We start from the raw sequence: 21,214 nt of genomic DNA, 5'->3' as shown, positions 1-21,214 counted from the left end.
TGTCAATACATATATGACTATTTTTTTTGTCTTTGCTGCCCTTTATTCGTTTTGCATTTCGATGCAAAACGATCAAAATCCAATGACGCAAAATAGGAATATTTGTAATTTCTCTCACTGTCTTGTGATTTTGTGTCGATGAGCACTGTGCAGTTGTGGGGGCAAGGTTCACGCTGTTTTCCCGTCTCCGAGCTGAGGTGGAGTACGTTAACGCGCCATGCCGGGGCTTCACCTTCAACTACAGTATCATCGCTCCAGCTAAGAAACGGTCGTCTACTCCCTTAAACGGCCATTCACATTAAGTTGAACCGTGATGTGACAAGGTCTGGATTATTATATCAATACTGAGGTCAGTTGTTTTTTTGTGACGAACTCGACGGTGTTGTGTACCTTGAACGATGTAGCATTAGCGCAGGTTAGCTTGCTAGCCGTTTGTTTGTTTGAATGCAGCGTTAATGCTAACAGCGTTCCTCTTTGGGTTTTCTGGTGCTTTGGAACAAAATGAATAACCCTGCTTGTATTCTAGTCATTGCTACCATACGAGGAAACCCTCATAAGCCCGTCAAACTCTCAATGCGTGCTGTTCTAACGGTACTTTGTTGAAATTATGTGCGGTTAGCATTCATACAGCGTCTGCTGTGATTCAGGGCCATTCGACAAGCATTCCGCGACACTAATTTTCACTTTAATCGTAAAGTGAGTAACACGACTTCCTTCACTCGACTACTCATGTTTGTCGTCTTAGCAGTTATACTAACTAATGTAGCATGGAGAGTCCGTATGTAGCCACTTCACGATAATCATTTTACCCCCAAAACTCATTAAATGGGCTCATCTGAGGGCCCCAGCCTTCAAAATGATGCACCGTATTTTTGTTTTGTGTAAAGTATCACTGCATATAATCCATATGTATTGGAACTACGAACGTCCACACGAAATAAATACTGCTAAGTATGCAGAAACCATTTTTGTACATTCTTTGAGAAAGGCCAGTTTACCTCTTGGGCATTGTTTTTGGAGCAAGATGCGGCAAACATTCTTTTAGAGGTCAAGGTTAAGGGTGAGCTAGAGCCTATCCCAGCTTGAACAATTTAGAGTGTCCGGTTAACTTAACATGCATGTTTGCATGTTGGGAATCTGGAGGAATCCAGACAAAGTAAAGTACTAAATATCAAATAAATATTACTACATAAACATAAAATGAACAGCCAGCATTCCTGAATAGGATTATGTGAAGCCTGTGTACCAACAGTGGTACTCGTACCACAGTTTAAGAATATATGCCTATACTGTATAGAGCCCTTTAACTAAATGTAAGCTTCTTTCCCAGCCATGGACACAGACAGTTCATCTGTGACAGATCACTCTTCAGACGAAAGTAAGTATTTACACCTTTTTATATTTTAACACCCTTGATCACATGCCCAGAATTGTGTCATGACATCTGTTTTCCCCTGCATCCCTGCATGTTTGTGCTCTGGTTTATGTTTAATGTAGTACAGTGGTACCGGAACTTCCTTAGGGTCGCGTAAGCCAATTACCCATTAAACCTTTTTATCTGAATTCACTTGAAATATTGAACATAATTGGTAAACTAATTTTAGTGTAATTCCTAGTCAAAAATGTGTATTTTGCAGGGTCACAGTTTCATAAAATTTCACTCAAGTGCTGGTAAATAGATAAGTAACCATCCTACATATCTTTTATTCAAGTCTGATGTTGGACTACTTTTGTTTGAATGGGTTGATTTTGTGCTTCGTCTGGATATTCATTTAATATGAAAATTAAGGGGAAAGTTTAATAATCATGATAAAGCAGTATCTGCAATACAAAAATACATACAACCAACGATAAATAGACAGGTTTTCACTACTGCGCTTTGCTTTGATTAGAATGCCAAATGAAGTCTTCAAGATGAAACACTCAATTCACAAAATAATCATCAAACATACTTATTGTTCATATGATGCACACAGAGCAATGAACAACTTTACGCTTTGTATTCTTTCGGCTCGATCCTCCTTGCACCGTGAGGTGTTTAGGTGCACTTCTAATTGTGTTAAGCACGAATTGCTTATCATTTTTAGTCATGTACCCCCCTTTGGGAACCGAAGATGTAGTCCGTGCAGATCAATATATTCATTGATAGTTTTCTGCTGTGTGAGACAATGTACCTTAAACTACAACGCTATCCTCTAAAGGTGTCACAAGACCTTGTGTTACAAGATCTCGCAAGATTAAAATGTGATAAGATTTATGGCACTAGGCCCTGGACGATAATAAATAAAGAAATTAATTAATCACACTATAATTGTCAGCGTCAATGTCTGTTTTCCTAATTTCCCGCTTCTACAGTGTTCACTTTGTACATTGGTTTCAGCACCTAGCATGTTTGTTCCAGAGAACATTTGCATGAACATAGTGGGCCCTTTTGTTAGTCTTTTTGTCTTGGGTGAAGGTGGGGCCAGTAGCGTACACACAGGGGCTAGCCACGCTGAAACGTTTTCAAGTTTCAGCCTCTCATCCACACGGATGAGCTTCTGTATGCCCTGAGATGATAATGGATGTGTTGTGCATTTAATTGAATGACTTATTTTTGGATGTGCTTGCTCCCCAGGTACGGCATACTTTGATATACAGTATGTACTAGACCGTGATTCAAATGATGACACGTCCACTAGTGAGCCAGAGAACGGCCAAAAGCCTAGCGAAAAGCTACCTTTAAGTGTTGACCGCTGCACCATTTGTGGTGAGACATTTGACAAGCCTTGGAAGCGAGAGAGTCACAAATGTGCACACACAAAAGAATCAACAACTCATCACCCGGAAAAGACAGAAGACGAGAAGCCATGTCAACCCCAGGATTCCCCCACCAAGACAAACACGCACACGTGTTCTGAGTGCAAGAAAGTGTTCCTAAGGCCTTCCAGCTTAGAGAGGCATAGATGTTTCCCTACCAAGAAACAAAAGGTGTGAATCTTTACTTTTACTATTGGCCAATTTGTTGAATTGATGTCCAGTTTGTGAATAGTTGCCAAAATTACTTAAACATGAATCCGGTGTGGATTCATTGCGGCCGCCGGCAGAATTCTGCAAGATTGAAATCCCTGTAGGCTCACACCAGCTCCGTGTGGTGCAGAACCGGCTTTTGCGGATGTATGTGTAACCGGTGGTGTTTGACTATGTGCGTTGTGATCGAAGAGTGACGACACACACAGGTTTGCTGCAGTTGCTGCACTTTACTCTCGGCTGATGGAGTATAACAAACACGTTGCAGTCAAAAAGTGGCTGAATAACGTGCCCCTCTCACATAGAGATCGTGAATAAAAAGGCGTTATACAAAGTGAAACAAAAATAGCATACCTGATGGAGTATAACAAACATGTTGCAGTCAAAATGTGGCAGAATAATGTGCCCCTACACAGATTACAACACAACAAAAATGAGAAAGTTTTAAACTAACACATTTGTTTAGCCATACACACGCCTACCTCTCACATAGAGATTGTGAATAAAAGGGAAGTAGGAAAGAGTGGCCAAAACTTATATACACAGGAGGTGTTGCACTAATTAGGAGCAGTAGGGGGTACACGGTGATGTTCTTAACGTTCCACATCAACATGACAACACAAACACATCAGGTATTAATTCAATTAAACAGAAATTTGTGTAATTATAACATGAACATATTTACAATAACATTATAACCCTGTTACATACCCAGCGGTACAATACAAGAAATTGCTAATAGTCACAGTGACAATATGGACGATATCTATCAATATTGTACCCTCAAAAAACAAACCACAGTATGAAGTAATTAATTTGCAGGCAAATAAGGCTATTGTTGACAATAACGTCCTGTACACAAGGCCAGTTATTGCGTCATACAGTAAACCTCGGATATATCGGATTCAATTGTTCCCACTGGTTTTGTCCGATATAAGCGAAATCCGTTATATGCGTATACCGGAAAATGTCTGTTTTACGCATATATCGGATTTATATCCGGTATATGCGTAAATCGGATTTTATCCGTTTATAAAAAGGCACTTCCTTGACTATGTTTCCAATGTACCTGGACTGGGCAATGAAAAGAGACGTAAGGAATTTAACTTTATTGGACTCTGAGCATAACAAATTGTTAATTAAGCTAGGCCCTGTTATGCCCGTCAGGCCTACGTTATTTCCAATAGTGAGGTTAAGATCTCATTCACTGCTGTGCTAGTATTATTGACGTCACTCACTTTTATATTTGTCCTAAATCTGGAGCCAGGAGAAAGACAATAGCCAGTGACATCAACAGGATTAGCATAACGATGCGGCCATCCGATATATGCGAGGGAAATTTTATGGAAATGCATTGGAACGGGACTGGAGATTTTGTCCGAAATAGGCGAAATCCGTTATAAAAAATCCGATATATGCAATGAATTTTTATTGGAAATGCATTACAGAAAAATAGGTTCTTTTTTATCTGTCCGTTGTGAGCGAATTTCCGATATATCCGAGTCCGATATATCCGAGGTTTACTGTATCTGCTCTTGCAAGTGTGGTTTCCGCAGCCGAAGCGAACGCTCACCACAGTGGCTGCCGGAGTCAGTGTGATTGGCACTTTGCGGCAAGCCGGACTGATTGATTGCAAACCCGGCCTTATGATATTGACCATTTTGCCATCTTTTTATATTACAAATTGTCTTTATCAATTGAGAAATGTATATAAACCTAAACTGTACTTTGTCAACAGAAACTACAGAATTAGTTTTTTGCTTTTTGCATGTTTGTATTTCAGTACATGTCATAAAAATGTATTTAATTAATGCAAGTGTGTGTGTGTGGTATTTTGCAAGGCAAAAGTTGAGGACCCAGACCCTTCATCTGCAGCGCATCGCCCATTAGACAAAAGTAAGTACTGCTTTTTTACTTTGTGCTGGTTACACTTTTAATTTTTTTATTCCTTTATTTGCTTCCTTAGGTGCCTCAGACATTGATGTTAATTATGTATTGGAATCAAGTGATGCCTCGACTGCCGGTGAGCCAAAGAACGGCAAACAGCCTAAGAAGACGCCTCCGAAGAAGATCCACTGTTGCACCATTTGTGACAAGAAGTTTGATAAGCCTTCTCGGCTAGCAAGGCACATGCCCGTACACACAAAGCTGGTAAGGACAATTTGCTATCCTTGTCTGCATTGTGACAAGACTTTTAAAGAAGAAGATAAGCTATTGCGCCACCAGGCTTCCCACAACAGGACGAACGTGCACCCATGCCCCGACTGTGGCAAAGTCTTCAACCGGCCTTGCAGACTAGAGAGGCATAAACGCACCCATGCCAAGGAACCAAAGGTGCCCCACCAGTGTTCCTACTGCACGAAGACATTCAAGAAACTTTACCAGCTTGTCCGACACGTGCGAATGCACACTGGGGAGAGGCCATTTAACTGCTCCTTATGTGGGAAGTCCTTCACCGAGTTGGGCCACTGCAAAGCTCATGAAAAGACGCACCTAGAACAGCCGGAGAAGCCTCACCTCTGCCCCGAATGCGGCAAGTCCTTCTTTAAGGCGTCGGAACTCGATAGGCACAAGCGCTCCCACACTGGCGAGAAACCTTTCCAATGCACCGAATGCGACCGATGCTTCTCTCGCTCGGAGAGTCTGAAGAGACACATCAGGAGCCACACAGGGGAGCGACCGTACATATGCGACTTTTGCAGCAAGGCATTTTATTCCCGTCACGATTTGAACATTCACATGCTGATCCACACCGGAGAGAAGCCCCATATTTGCACCGTGTGTGGCAAAGGGTTCACACAGCGGGGCAACATGATAGAGCACAAGAAAAGTGTCCACTTCAGGTCCGAGAAATACGATTGCACAGAATGCAGTGCAAGCTTCAATCGGTACAAGTCGCTGATCCTGCATCAGCGGGTACACACAGGAGAGAAGCCATATCATTGCTTGCCGTGTGATCGGAGCTTTTCATGGAGCCACTGCCTTAGGCGACATCGCAAGACTCTCGCTCACAAGCAGGTGATGACCGATGCATCCAAAGACCTACAGGGGCCTGTTGATGCTGAAGGGCTTGCTGAGGATCACTGCAGTTTTAACATTTAACTGTGAGGACAAAACCTCTTAATCCTGTAGTTCACCAGTGGCTAGACTAGATCCCTTTGTTCCCCTTTTAATCTTAATTTATCATTTACCTGAGCACTCTATGCTTCCACCTTTTGAGGGGTGAGCGGAAGGGCACTTGGGAAGATATTTCCAAAGTTACCCAACAAAAGGTAATGCACTGTAATTAACTGACACTTATTTTTGGGGAGAATTGAAAATACAGTATGTACAGTTCCAGTCAGTGGTTTACATGCCATCATCATGGGCTTGAATGTTCATTTTTGGCCCTACAGGATTTATTTGAACAATTCTTTTTCCAGGAGGGGATGGAAATTCATCCAGTTCAACATTTGTTTTGTTTTAGAAGAAAATTGGATGCACAAGCAACACATCCCAGCTCTGGAATGTAGCGATTTCATAGGAACATATTTAGTCATTAAATAAGGAATTGATTGAGGAAAAAATGACAATGGTTGGTAAAATTAAATTAAATTAAAAAATATGGATGTCTGCATTCAGAATCATACTCTAAATAAAAAAGGTAAAATTCAAAATCAGGTTCAGGTCTGTGTGTGCATGCATGCATGCGTGTGTGTGTGAGACAGAGAGAGACCTCCACATGCTCTGAAAAGCTCCCTTGAAGAGATGACAGATATCCTCCTGAGGAATCTCCTCCCAGGCCTGAGTCAGGGCATCAGTCAACTCCTGGACAATCGGTGGTGCAATGTGGTGGCGGTGGAAGGATGGAGACGTGATTTTTCCGAGACGTTCGATTGGATACAGATCTGGAGACTGAAGTGAGCAGGCCTGTGCATTCAGGAAAGCTGGCATACTTCAGATCCACGATGCCAAGCATTGCCATGCATCAGAAGGCACCACTACATGCCAGTCAAGATACAGTACCTCTGGTGGGTACATCTGTATTACCCTTCAAGGGTATGCCTCCATAGACCATCAATGACCCACTGCCAAATTAGCCATTCTTAGGATTTTTAGCAGGGGCGAGTAATGCAATAGTTACTTTTATTGGTAACTAGTTTTAACTACTGGTAACTACTTTTTTCAGACTAGTAACTATTACCAATTACTTTTTTAAAAGTAAAGTGCCCAACACTGCCAATTCACTCACTTAATGTCCAACCTGGAGCCGGTTTATGCTACTTTACTACTTTGTTAGCTTTAATAAATAAAACAAAATGACTGTACGCCTCCCTCGGGGTAATAAAACAAGTTTTCTCGCATTATAGAGCCGAAAACCTTTTACAGACATTGCATACGATGTTCTTTTCACAATAAACGTCGTACTGCTTTTATTGTGAAAGCTTCACACGGAAGTTTTGTCGACTGCTTTTGCCTCTCCTAAATTAACGACGGTCACTACAAAATAAGTGAAAATGGGGTCATCATGGAAATGTAAAAAGGATTAGACAAATTAACTGCCAAGTAAGAGGAAAATACTATTTTCTTGGTGAGAGAGTGTCGAAACTGAGTTCGAACCCGCCGACCGTTGCTAGGTAACGCTTGTTGTGTCTCGACAAAATAGGACTGCTGGTTAAAATCTCTTAGGTGTTCAATAGCATTTTATTTTCATCGATACGAAACGAATTGGTCTGCGGGGTTTGTGGATTTGACGGTAAGTTCCAGAGCTAATGATATACAGATGTATTCATTTAACAGTTTATTGTGGTTGTAGTTTGCATTCGTGTACAATTGTGTATTGCTTATCTTTATTCGTTGCTCAGAGAATACCGTTTCCTTCATAAAATTGTAATAAAACTATAATATCACTGTCTAGTTCCGTTATGTGGGCGTCATTGCGACCGGTTATTAAAAATGACGTCTTAGATTTCGGCCATTGCGCATCTTAGTGACGTCACACGCACCGAACGTACGCGTCAACAGCAACAAAAAGCGTGAAAAAAAAATCTTGAAGTAACCAGGTACCAAGTGACGTAATATATTTACACAGTACTGTATGTTCTACGAACTGTCATTGTTTTCAAACATTCTTTATTCACATACACAGCTATTCTACAGTAGAACAACATGGATCTTGAAACAAAAGACGTTTCACAACTCGAACTGGCGACTCTTTCGGGGTACAACGGTAAGTTCTGCAACGTACTGTACAACACTTAGTACTGTACCATATTTACACTGAAGTATGCCTGCAACATTGCAGTATGTAGGAACAAATTAGAGGCTTGAAAGTACATTGAAAAAAACTGAAATCTAAGAAAGATTAAATATGTCAAATGGAGTTAAGAAATACATTCACAGTATACATTGTTGAGATGGTGTAATTTAGTGTGTATGTTTAGGACAGGTACGCTTTGGCATGAGGCTTCATCCGGACAAAGAGCACCTCATCTATCCTCTGGGATGTACCGTTGTTCTGACCAGAATTAAAGATGACATGAGGCACTTCCTGCATGGACACACGGGCGATGTCTCCTGCATATCCATGTCCAAAAGTGGAATATATATTGCTTCGGGAGAGATCAATTTCCAAGGCTTTGATGTACAGTAGCTTTGCTTGCATATTTTTTTTATGTATGATTAATTGTAAATTATCATTTTGAATAAACCTGTGTATTTCCCTAGGCTGAAATAATCGTCTGGGAATATGCGACGCGATCCATCTATACCCACTTTCAAATCCACGAGGCAAAAGTAGAAGCGTTGGCCTTTTCACCCAACGACAAATACTTGGTGTCCCTTGGTGGCCAGGATGATGGCAGGTAAAAATTGTTATTGTACGACAAACCTCGAAATGTTCATTCATTCATTCATTCATTTTCTACCGCTTATCCTCACTGGGGTGCTGGAGCCTATCCCAGCTGTCTTCGGACGAGAGGCGGGGTACACCCTGGACTGGTCGCCAGCAAATCACAGGGCACATATAGACAAACAACCATTCACACTCACATTCATACCTATGGACAATTTGGAGTCGCCAATTAACCTAGCATGTTTTTGGAATGTGGGAGGAAACCGGAGTACCCGGAGAAAACCCACGCATGCACGGGGCAGATGGTGGAATTTAACTCGGGTCTCCTAGTTGTGAGGCCTGCACGCTAACCACTTTTCCCGCCATGCAGCCCAATGTTGCATTTATTTTTGTAATAATGTATATTTCGACTGCATCAATGAATGAATGAAATGCAACACTTGGTGGTGGGGTTATGGTATGGGCAGTTGTATGTTATGGCCAATTAACACAGGATATAAATATGTAAATATCTTCTGATTTCAGCCTCTCAAGAGGGAATATTTCTAAATTCCCTTAGTCATACATGAAATCAGACCCATTATCTTTGTGTTTTAGCCAAAATAAGATATTCACACATATCAGCTTAGACTTGGGAAAACAGTGACGGACATTTTTGCCTCATTTCTTATACAAGTTATTGCGGACCCAACCACTATAACTGCAGATGTTAGCTTTATATTCATTTGGTCCCTCTATGGCCTAACCATGTTCTCCATGGATTGAAACAACAAGCTTCAGATTAATCGACTAAGAAAGTGATCATGATTACATTTTTGTGTACATTTATTGTTTTACTGACACTATTTGACAAACATTTTGTTTTGTAATTATTTTAACATAATTCAAGCGGTAACCTGGTGTTTGTGGCCTTATTTGCCCTGTAAGTTCAAATCTTCTATTTCTGAATAAAGATGCCTAATCTCATAATATGTTTTTTTATCTGATACAATGATTAATTAGGAAAAAAAAAAAAAGTGATAATTCATCACATGTCACAGATGCATGTCATTTTGTGACACACATGTGTGTGTATTCCTAGGATACTCTTATGGAGCATTGCAGCCAAGCAGGCCATTTGTTCAGCCCCAGCGTTACCACTCAGTTTATGTCACCGCCTCACCGTCAAGTTCTCCAACACAAATGACAACATGTTTGTTTCTGCTGGCAGGTGAGGGAATGTTGTCGTCCTTTTTGTAATTCATGGTATTTCAGTGTTAACATTCTAAATGCATGTCTGCTTCGCATCCAGGTTCTGGGTTCTAAATTGTCTGTCATGTGAATGTGAGTGCGAATGGTTGTTGCCAACCATATAGCACACCCAAAGTCTGAATGAATGAAAAATACCTATAAGGCTGAAGCAATCACAGCTAAGAGGGATCTGATCGTTCCAGTTCTTCTCTTCTCTTTGTATGTGCAGGGCAACCTTGCAGGTCTGGGAGCTGGACAAGGATAACAAGATTAAACCTTCAGACTGTCAGCTGAGCAAGCTGAAGAGGACTGTGAAATGTGTTGAGGTTCACTGCAGAGAATTCACACTTTTTTTTTTTAATACATATGTCACTGTTGGATTCACAGTGGATTCATACAAAATGGTTCTAAAAAATATTTAGCTCTAATTTTAATCGAAATACATGATTAAGGCGTTGTTGTGCCTTAGGTTGGCCACAATAAAAGGCCACTCTAAAATGTGCAGTTTCCGTTGAGCATGACACATCCTGGCAACACGGGGCTGTATGTTATGATGGAACATGATTGTGGATGAGTGACACGACGGTGCCCCCCCCCCCCCCCCCTTTCTGTCTGCAGTTTGCGCCAGATGATCAGTTTATTTTCTGTGGTACTACCAGCGGAGACATCTTGAAAATCAACACCAAGACAAAATATCTGAGCGACTACGGTCCGGTTAAAACAAAACACAGTCTGGTAGGTCAGAACTATGTAGTGTAGTGCAGTGTATATGTATTTGTTTGTATTAGCTAATGAATGCTGTGTCTTTTGCACAGGGTGCCAATGTCCTAAAGGCATTACATACAGGTGAGCTCGTTGTTGGTTCTGGATTTGGAAACTTAACACTGTGTTCCACGACAAACTTCAAGGCAATCAAGTGAGTTAACAGCGAACTTGCAATTATGTTTTACAATGTATGTTCATTTACTGTCTTTATCTTTTACTCATCTGCCGGTCTTCTGCATTAGACACATCCAGCTGAACAATGGAGTGACCTCTATCGCTCTCAAAGACGACGGCCTACACTTCTTTGTTGGCACAGATGCTTCTCAGATTTATTGCGTCAATTATGAGACCTTCAAAGCTGAGCTTGTATCCACAAGTCACCACGGACCCGTCAAAGACGTCTCCATCGCTTAGTGAGTGGCAGGCAGGACACCTTTGGGCAGGGGTAGTCGTAGATGACAAAAAAAAAAAAAAAGAATTTATCCATCCATGATGAGAACATGTTATGATCACAACGTTTTCCCACCAGTACCTACAGAGGACACTAGAGGGCAGCATAAGTACACCGTTTTTTATGTAATCTAATCTATGTCCACAGTTTATGAAGAAGAATTTATGAAGAAGAAATGAGGTAACTGCATGCACATAAATAATGCCTGAATTAAAATTAAATATCAAACTTGTACTAAATAAGAGCACAAAAGCAGTCACTCATAACTGTGCAATGAACATTTACCAATGGAAAGATGACTAAAGTATATTTGTTTCAAATAAGTTAAATGTCAAGTAGCAAATATTAGACCTAAAGTCGATTTTAAGAAAAAGGTAAATCACTATAAAATGGGATAAAAATAAACAAATTATTAAATTATGGATTTAAAAAAAAATCTAAGTAAAAAAAAAGAGTAAACGAATAAAAATCAAATATAACGGTATAACTATCATACGGCTGGAAACTGTGTGTTTATGATCACTGAGCAACCACACACAAATAGTATAGAAGTGTAAACTTCGGTCACACTTATAAAAGTTAGTACGTAACCCGTGAGGGTGATATCAACATTTACCATGGGACAAAAACAAGCTCCAAACTAATCAAATTCCTTGTTTGTCACTGTTTTGTAAAAGTCACATTGGGAGCCCCGAAGACCAGAACCTAGGCAGATAACTCTAGCGAGTGAGCTCGCTAGCGAGCTGCCGCCAATGTCAGGTACAGCCAGCGACAGCTAGGCAAAACAAAGATGTAAGGTACATCGAACAGGAACAGGTTTGATAAGGGAGGGATCAAACACGCTAAAATAATCGATTGCCTTATATAAAGTATTATAAAGTATTTGGACAGTTGACATCAAGGGAATGTGAGCTAAGCATATCATATAGCATATAATTTTCTAGTTTTTCATGTTTTTTGTGACGATTATTATTATTTTATTCAACAGTGGATCATCTGAGTTGTTTGTGACCGGTTCCGAGGAGGACATTAGGGTGTGGCACATAGAGAAGCCCAAAGAGCTGCTGAGAATCCCCGAACCCTGTATAATATGTAACTCTGTGTACTTGATGGTTGACGGACACAGCATCGTTAGTGGTAAGTCCAAATTTATATGTCGTCATTAACAATATGGATGTGCTTTGTTATGAGCAATGGCTTCACTGTGTTTTTTGTTTAATTATCAGGCTGGAATGATGGAAAGATTCGTGTGTTTGCTCCGCAAAGTGGTCGCCTCTTGCTCATCATTCACAATGCGCACAGAGGCGGTGTGACAGCCATGAAGGGGTCCAGGGATTGTCAGAAGGTTGTCAGCGGGGGGCAAGAAGGACAGGTCAGTTCTGTATTCAGGTGGTACTAAAATATGAATTGCCGTATAATACAATATCGATTCAGTTTCTACGTATGTGTAATCAAGTTATAATATAGAATCAACAGTACATTTCTTGGTTGCAGCCAAGGAGTACACTTCATTTTCTCTCAATTGCATTGATTGATTGATAGCCAGGTGGGATAGGCTCCAGCCCCTGCCAATTGACATACACAACAGCGTCATATAATAGTTTGTTGCCATGCAGGTATGTGTTTGGGAGCTGCTGAAGCACGGCCACCGGCGCTTGGCGTTCTTGACAGAGCACAAAGCCACTGTCACGTGTGTCCAAATCAAGAGTGATGACAAGCAGTGTGTCACTTCCAGCACTGACGGAACCTGTATCATCTGGGACATAGTGTGAGTTGCCTGTCTGCTGGACAACACACATACATGTATAGTACATACCAGCATGATAGCATTACTCTTGTACTGTACTTGCACTGTTGCACTAGGTGTGGTTGGCTACAGTAAGAAATGTAAACACGGTGTTTAAATACTCTTATTTCCTCTTACACCGGCCAGCTGTGTTTATTTAACTGAAAGGGGTACCAGGTGGTTATTCAAGTTATGTGGTGTATTTGACGCAAAATTAATTTTAGTAGGAGCCACTATTTGAGGAAATACTGTAACTATTCTTTAAGCTTGTGCTCTCCAACCACTGTTCCGTGGCAAATGAGTGTACGGTGAGACATCATGTGTGCACAGGGAGCACTTCATTGGTCTAAAAATGACTATTAAGTACAAATAATGTATCTTAGTTCATGTATCACTCTGAGTTGCATTATTGTTTATGTGGTAATAACTCCACTCAATGCAATTATATCTGCAATATATCTAGCTACTGTACAGTCCAAGAACCAAATATCCCACTGATAAATCCATAAAACATGAAGTGAATTAATGTAATGACATTGTCTTTCTTTAATTCAGAAATACTACTAGTTGTTTAAATACTGTGCCGCTTACTAGTCATGAGGAAATGGTAGCGCTTTCTTTGGCAGGAGCCAATCACAAGCTATAAGGGAACTCACAACAAGCTCGTCAGCTCATCGGAACTTGCAGGAAAAAAATTAATTCAAGGAATCGATTAGGTTTGCATGACAGGAAGACTTTAAAATAGTTGTTTTGTGTTCTAAACACGTATTGGTAATTGTCTTGTATATTTCTTACCTAGCTTTGAGTGTTAGGTTGCTGTGTGATGATTGTACCATACTATCTAAGATGACACCCTGAGCCAGACTGGGATTTCTGATGGATTGATAAGCTTGTTGTGAGTTTTCTAATAACTCGTGATTGGCTCCTGTCAAACAAAGAGCTACCTGGTCCTCATGGATTTGTGTTGCCAATGAGGGCCGATGGAGTTGGGGGACAATGACTGCCTGCTGGGAGTTAAGAACATGTTAATGCTAACAGGCACGTTTAGCAATAAGACACGAGTTGGATTCATGCAATGTATTAATAACTTGATAAAACTGAGTCACCAACATGTGGGATTCTTTGTTTGGGGACTTGAGTCTGCAGAATGATACTAGTTTGTGTAACATATTTACAGTTTACCATAGTATTGTGCAAAATGCAATCACAAAATACATTGTCGTGTGTGCCATCCAAAATGGCTGATTAAGCAAGCAATGCTGACATTATTTGCCGTCTACACCTTTACTAAAACCGCAAGATTCAATGTGTTTTTCCCAAAGTCAGCTGAAATCGGCTCCAGCATACCACCACAACCTTAGTGAGGATACGCGGCATAGAAAAAGGATGTTGCGTGCAGAACCGCGTCAAAATATTTTTGTCAAAAACCGAATCATATAACCTCCTGAACGAAGTTCCACTGCACTACATTTTCTGTTTACCTTCTTCCTGTTTGTTAATGACTTCCCTTTCAACCTTCTCTTGTAGGAAATTTGTTAAAATACAGAAGATAATTGCCAAAAACACATTGTTCCGGACTGTGTGCTATCATCCTGAAGAACACCAGATCGTGACCAGTGGCACCGACAGAAAGGTTGGTATCAGACATTATTTACGTTGTGTTTTGCGAAAGTATAAATATCATTATTCTTTTTTTTTATGGACAATCTGACAATATGACAATAGATCTTGTCAAATATATCAGGTGTAAATGAATGGCTGCTCATTTAAATGTCTCATTATTGCATCATAATATTTTCCACTCTCTGAGCAGAAGCGAGAAGCCTGCCGCTATGGTAGGATTAGTGTCGCCTCCCACAGTGTAGGCTTGAACAATAACACATACACATGCGCTTGCAGATAAATAGATTACTTTGAAAAGCTTGTCATTTATTTCTCCACTCATAATTACGCCGGCTCTCCATTGTGAGAGTCTGTTCAGAAAACATGTTGCTTCCTTGATGGTGCACTTCATCCACACCGCTTGAACCCGAGCGCACACGCACGCTCATCATGTCATGCTGAGTAGTGACGACAATTTGCACTGATTAGAACAGCCTGTGAATGCGCTGTGAAGGAGGAATAAGAAGGAAGGATGCACGCAGGGAGTGAGGGAGTTTGGGAGGGGAGCGATTGTGCCTTCCTGCATACGGATGTGCCGACGCCAGCCTAGTGCCAGCCAGAACCACCATCTGCTCATCCCAGGACACAGGCACTCTATCTGGTAGAAGAAATACTCCCATCTCTCCTGCTTAGGCCAGCGCTTTTTTTTTTTCCTCCGCCCTACATCCCAGCATGCTGGGGTCGCTATCTTGAAGGAAACTGAAGATAAATGAGAGCCAGTCCACTATGGCGCTACTATTTGATATTGTATACTTATTGCTTCAGTTGAATGGCATGACCAATATCCTAGACATTCAACCAAATTTCCTTTGTTATAGTAATAAATATATACATATATTTTTATATTGGCAAAAAAAAAATAATAGGGGCTGCACGGTGGTCAAGTGGTTAGCGCGCAGACCTCACAGCTAGGAGACCCGAGTTCAATTCCACCCACGGCCATCTCTGTGTGGAGTTTGCATGTTCTCCAGGTGCATGTGTGGGTTTTCTCCGGGTATTCCGGTTTCCTCCCACATTCCAAAAACATGCTAGGTTAATTGGCGACTCCAAATTGTCCATAGGTATAAATGTGAGTGTGAATGGTTGTTTGTCTATATGTGCCCTGTGATTGGCTGGCCACCAGTCCAGGGTGTACCCCGCCTCTCGCCTGAAGACAGCTGGGATAGGCTCCAGCACCCCCGTGACCCTCGTGAGGATAAGCGGTAGAAAATGAATGAATGAATTTTCCCCTCAGCCCAGTGAGTCTCAATTGTTTTCTGTGTTTGAAATAGTACTGAGAACATGGATTATCTGAACAAACCACTGTATAGGTTGCTGGCACCAGCAAAGAGAGACTAACGAACCTTCCAAACTTGAATACATTTTATGAGTACCGTCTCTCCAATGTGTAGTCCAACATCACCCAAAGTTAACTGAGATATACACGCAGAGCATCACAGCCTTGACTTGGCTGCGTACACGACTCAGCTTTGGACGGCAGCCCAATTTCCCTGAGAACACAGATGGGCCAAGAAAAGTCACACAGGCGGTATTGCTAATAAGCCGCTCAAATGAGGAAGAGGTCATGACTGGAAAGAGCCAAGAGACAGAATAATTCTCCTACAAATGACAAGCTGTCTGGGGGTGTCTTGTGTGAGGGAAGTTGAACTTTTTGGTCATCTGCTTTTTTTAAATGGTTCATCTTGGTAGCTAGAAGTGTGTTTTCCTAAATTCATTTTTAATAGAAATTCTTACAGCAGTAGACCATTCTGATGTATTGCAATGATGCACCCAAACATTTATCCATGTTCGTAGTCTTTCTTTAATTTTGGAAATCGAAATAGGATTCTACTTCATGCCATGATAACCAATATCGGATGTTTGTGTATTAGATTAGATTCCCACTCTTTTCATGGTACAAAAATCCTATTCACGCAGATGACTTTGACCAACTCTTGCATTATAATGTAATTTAGTTTGGCCAAATATTGTATATCCTTAGATAACAGCATCTGCTTTAATCAAAGTGACGCATGAGAACGGTGTTGACAATTTTAATAGACATACAGTGAAACCTATAAATCTAATACAATCAATTCAGTGATACTGGTTGATGCTACTTTTTTAATTTAAAAAGTTATTTCCAAAGTGTATATTATGAAGAGATATATTAACCTCTGTAGAAAAACAAACTAAAAGTAAACCAAACTCAATCTCACAATTTGGAGAGGTTTCAGACTACACTAAATACTAATGATTCGCAATTCAATATGGCATTAATGATAATTACACATAATTCCTCAGTAGTCAAGGCACATTTTCCAGTTAATCATGAAAAAATAGTTTAAGAAACAGAAGCATAGATAACACACATTTGGGGGCATGAACCAAGCTATCAAACAATACATAAATAGCTACTACCAACAGTGCCACTTAGGAAAATACAGCAGAACTGGATGTAGCAGAGATGAGGATGCTGAGGTTCTCATTGGGAGTGACCAGGATGGATAGGATCAGGAACGAGTACATATGTTAGAGGCCTTGGAGATAAAGTCAGAGAGGCCAGACTGAGATGGTTGGGACATATCCAGAGGAGAGATAGTGAATATATTGGTAGAAGGATGCTGTGTTTAGAGCTGCCAGGTAGGAGGCATAGAGGAAGACCAAAAGGAGGTTTATGGACGTAGTGAAGGAGGACATGAGGGTAGTTGGTGTGAGAGAGACAGATGCAGAAGACAGGGTTGGATGGAGGAGATTGATTTGCTGTGGCGACCCCTGAAGGGAAAAGCCCAAAGAGAGAGTAGAATTATTGAGATTATTTTTGTTCCAGATATAAGCATCTTACTGCTGAGTTAGGTTATCCATATTCAGAGTAATAACGATGAAAGTTGCATCTCTATGTGTAGCTTGAGATGTCTGTTTGCCACGGGGGAACAACAGGTGATTGTGTGCATTGACTTTAAGTCTGACGCATGATGGTGGTTTGCATCTCAAGTATTTTTCAGGAGGAAATGTATGGTTGAACTCCAAATTGTATGTTGTATTTTGTGGTGTCTGACTTCAGCGGTTCCGATTTATCGCAGCCTAATACCGTATTCCAGGGGTGCTCACACTTTTTCAGCATGCAAGCTACTTTTAAAATGACCGAGTCAAAATGATCTACCCACTACAAAAATGCAAAACATCTATTTATTTTCAAATGTATTGAGGATTATTTGTACGTACAATGTATGTTGATGTACCTTACATAACCAAATGAGCCAATATTGCAAAACACACATAATTAACTATTAACATTTTTTGTAATTACCTCCACATTACTCCACATTTCCCTTCTTTGGTACTGCGATGGTAGAATGGCATATGAGGCAAACGCACTTCGAAAAAGACATTGTGAAAAAAAAGTCCACCTCCCATTCCGTATGGAAGTGATATGTTTTTGCCTTTTTACTTGGTCCAGCTCCTTCCCTCATTTTAGTGACCATAAACTTTAGCGAGGGCTTAAAATCTGACGCAATTCGCCGACTAGCTTAGCACTTTGCATCGCTGTTTACGCATGAGCGGTGACCTAAAGGTCAAAATTCAGGTGTCATCTGACTGGTTGTCCTGTATGTCAATCAAGTAACGGGGATGGATGATAGGCTGACATCGTAAGTTCTGCTGCACTTAGAGACGTTGTTTGATTTGATTGGTCGCCCGAAGGGCAACATTCAGTTGTCATCTGAATGGCTGCCCTGTATATCAATCAAGTGACGGCATTGATGCGAGGATGATATTTTTTTAATGTCACGCCGCGATCGACCAGCGATCGACCAGTACCACCTCCGCGATCGACCGGTAGATCGCGATCGACTTAATGAGCACCCCTGCCGTATTCAGATTCTGTATTTAGTTTTCCTTAGATTTTTAAGTTCATATGCATATCAGTGCATGACCATCGGATTTTTAAAAAGATGACACACTGAGATCCTCGTGTATTTCTTCTAAGCCACAAAACTTTCATTTCTGCCGAATATAGCTCACCATGATTCCTATTTTATTAGGCAATCAGCATTGCCCTAAATAACAAGAACAAATCTGTTGGTGTGCAAATCAGTGATGTTTCTGTCACCTGGCCTATAAATAACCGCACACTACAATTGCCTTTGTGTGAGACGTGAGACTTTGACAGCTGTAAAGCCTTGTGGATGATTAACTATTGGTTCCGTTTAGCAGGTATGATTTCAACCTAGGCAGCTGTCATTGAGCTTAAATAGATTAAACATGGTATATGACAAAAAGCCTGTTGGGTGAACACAAAATGTCTTTACCTGACCAATTATGAACAATGATTTGTACTTAATTTAAAAGTTGTTAGAACAGGGTGAATAGTACAAGCAGGGTCAGGCGGATTCACCTAAAACTAAGTCTAGTAGATCCCTGCTTTGTGGGGGTTACAATCTGGAACCACCAATGATTGGTGAAAATTTGCAAAGTGAGACACCCATACATTTTTGACTATGTGTAAATAAAAAATGAATCAATTATGTTGATAATTTGTGAATTAGCATGTTGACCGCAGTCAGATCAGGAAGACCTGGGTTCGATTTTCCGCTTGGGCATCCCTGTGTGGAGTTTGCATGTTCTCCCCTCCTTCCACATTCCAAAAACATGCTAGGTTAATTGGCGACTCCAAATTGTCCATAGGTATGAATGTGAGTGTGAATGGTTGTTTGTCTATATGTGCCCTGTGATTGGCTGGCGACCATTCCAGGGTGTACCCCGCCTCTCGCTCAAAGACAGCTGGGATAGGCTCCAGCATACTTACAACACAATTTACAGTAATTTCCTTGTGCCTGTCTGAATCAATGTTTTTTTTCCGGGACACAGCCCCTAGTTAAAAGTATGGATTACTTACAAATATGTAGTGGAATATGCATTATTTATGTAATTGGAAAAATGATGTGAAACTTTTTTTTTTTAAGTTCCACATGAAGAGTACTGTAGATTTCCTGTTATGGAACCTAGCTAGTACAATGTGTTCCACATGAAGAACATCACTTAATGTCCTTAATGTTGCTCTAAAATACGGTCGATAACTTTTGGCGATTTGTTCAGATCATCTACTGGGACGTGCACGATGGCACACCAATCAGAGAGCTCCAGGGCTTGCAGACGTCGGCCATCAACTGCATGTTCATCTCCCATGATGGCAGGCATTTTGTGACAGGTAATTGTCAATTACACATCTGTTACTCACCGTCTTGTCCCTCTGTTCCACTTTAGCCACGCAATAGGCTGTGATTCAGTAGCCATTTCCTAGTTCGGTGTCTTTGAAATAACTGCACGTAAAAAGTCAAATACACTCTTGATCAACGTGGCAAGAACTTATATTTTGCACTGGTGGATCTTAAGGAGGTTCTGAATAGAGCTATATGACCAAGTCATATGGTCTTCCAAAACGAAATCTTTTGTCTTTGCTCGGCGGTCCTTGAATGCACCATAGTTGTGCTAAAATGCAAAAGTTTCATATGTACACAAATGGAGTGACATTATAAAACATATTTCATGTTGTTATATATCCGCCAACTATATCATTCTCTGTGCCAGGTGGAAACGATAAGCTGGTGAGGGTGTGGGACTACATGGAAGGTGTAGTAACCCATGTCGGCAAAGCTCATGGCGGCCCTATCACCAGTGTTGAGATCTGCTGCAACAACCGCACTCTGATCAGCACCAGCTCTGATGGAGCCGTCTTACGCTGGAAGTTCCCTCACCCTGCTTTGGATTGACGTCAAAACTGGACTAGCAAGCGTTATTTTGGTGAAGCAGTACTGAGCGAAATGAGATTCACATTGAAATTCTTCTCGCCTGTGTGACTGCATTACACTTTAACTGCTAAGGGGACAGTTGAATGGATATCATAGGTCTACATATGCAGATGAAGTCAGTCTATGTAAGCGCCACACTGTGCAGTAGATTACATGCAGACTTCATTCTGATTAACACTTCTATTAACATTCGCTCTATTTAAGAGCACCAAATTATCAACTGTAATTCTTTTGAAGATTCTTGCTAGAAGGGGTAAGAACATATCTTCCTGATATCCTTATCTGATTCTGTTATGTCACGCAAAGAGACTCATTTAAATACACTGGGATCTTTTCAAAGCAATTTTACCATAGGAAATTACCTGTTCCAGGGTCAAACTGTTCCCATCACAAGTAAACAGGTAATGTTTCAAGCAACACTTCAATTTTTGTGTTTTTGTATATAGCTTTATTGGCATTATTTCCATTTTAGACAAAAGTTGTGGTTCAACTCAAATGACCTTGGGGGTATTTCACTTCTGAAGTTCCACTATAAGCTTAGAAAGCTGCAAGTCCAAGTCCATTCATCGCTTATCATGTATTTCTTAACAATAGTGGAATAAGAGTATTAGGGAAATTATGGATATATTGTCTCTGACTGTCTTTTCCAATAAACCAGCATATCTGGCCCACTAAATTCAATCTTTAGC

General features: G+C 40.8%; 2 protein-coding genes across 5 annotated transcripts; both read left to right on the top strand.

Annotated features, from left to right (window-relative positions):
• The first annotated feature begins 150 nt into the window (after window positions 1-150).
• On the top strand, window positions 151-6,680 carry LOC131139009 (zinc finger protein ZFP2-like). 2 transcript variants are annotated; one of them, XM_058088340.1, is made up of 5 exons: window positions 151-349; window positions 1,331-1,378; window positions 2,618-2,970; window positions 4,851-4,905; window positions 4,976-6,677. In XM_058088340.1, exons 2-5 carry the CDS (start codon window positions 1,333-1,335, stop codon window positions 6,109-6,111), a joined length of 1,590 nt encoding a protein of 529 aa, XP_057944323.1. In that variant the 5' UTR covers window positions 151-349; window positions 1,331-1,332; the 3' UTR covers window positions 6,112-6,677. The 2 variants fall into 2 exon arrangements, with proteins under 2 accessions (XP_057944323.1, XP_057944324.1); XM_058088341.1 differs by having other exon boundaries at window positions 207-323; window positions 4,976-6,680.
• A 744-nt stretch (window positions 6,681-7,424) lies between these two features.
• Window positions 7,425-20,942, top strand: cfap52 (cilia and flagella associated protein 52). 3 transcript variants are annotated; one of them, XM_058075008.1, is made up of 15 exons: window positions 7,425-7,744; window positions 8,138-8,218; window positions 8,433-8,632; window positions 8,716-8,852; window positions 9,924-10,052; window positions 10,302-10,398; window positions 10,691-10,807; window positions 10,888-10,988; window positions 11,080-11,250; window positions 12,277-12,425; window positions 12,515-12,660; window positions 12,905-13,056; window positions 14,602-14,707; window positions 19,813-19,924; window positions 20,305-20,942. In XM_058075008.1, the coding sequence occupies exons 2-15, from the start codon at window positions 8,158-8,160 to the stop codon at window positions 20,484-20,486; spliced, it is 1,860 nt and encodes a 619-aa protein (XP_057930991.1). In that variant the 5' UTR covers window positions 7,425-7,744; window positions 8,138-8,157; the 3' UTR covers window positions 20,487-20,942. The 3 variants fall into 3 exon arrangements, with proteins under 3 accessions (XP_057930991.1, XP_057931007.1, XP_057930999.1); XM_058075024.1 differs by having other exon boundaries at window positions 7,441-7,554; XM_058075016.1 differs by lacking the exon at window positions 7,425-7,744 and adding an exon at window positions 7,862-8,051.
• Window positions 20,943-21,214: the final 272 nt, after the last annotated feature.

Source organism: Doryrhamphus excisus, chromosome 1 (assembly GCF_030265055.1).
Source record: "Doryrhamphus excisus isolate RoL2022-K1 chromosome 1, RoL_Dexc_1.0, whole genome shotgun sequence".
Lineage (NCBI taxonomy): Eukaryota > Metazoa > Chordata > Actinopteri > Syngnathiformes > Syngnathidae > Doryrhamphus > Doryrhamphus excisus.
Note: the sequence above shows the minus strand (reverse complement) of the source record. Positions and strands in the feature narration are given on the sequence as shown.

Coding starts and splice junctions, on each gene's coding strand:
- cfap52 (XM_058075008.1), top strand. CDS start 8,158: ATGGATCTTGAAACAAAAGACGTTTCACAACTCGAACTGGCGACTCTT. Junction 8,219..8,432: donor GACTCTTTCGGGGTACAACG/GTAAGTTCTGCA, acceptor GTGTATGTTTAG/GACAGGTACGCTTTGGCATG. Junction 13,057..14,601: donor TGTATCATCTGGGACATAGT/GTGAGTTGCCTG, acceptor CTTCTCTTGTAG/GAAATTTGTTAAAATACAGA.
- LOC131139009 (XM_058088341.1), top strand. CDS start 1,333: ATGGACACAGACAGTTCATCTGTGACAGATCACTCTTCAGACGAAA. Junction 2,971..4,850: donor TCCCTACCAAGAAACAAAAG/GTGTGAATCTTT, acceptor GTATTTTGCAAG/GCAAAAGTTGAGGACCCAGA. Junction 4,906..4,975: donor GCATCGCCCATTAGACAAAA/GTAAGTACTGCT, acceptor TTGCTTCCTTAG/GTGCCTCAGACATTGATGTT.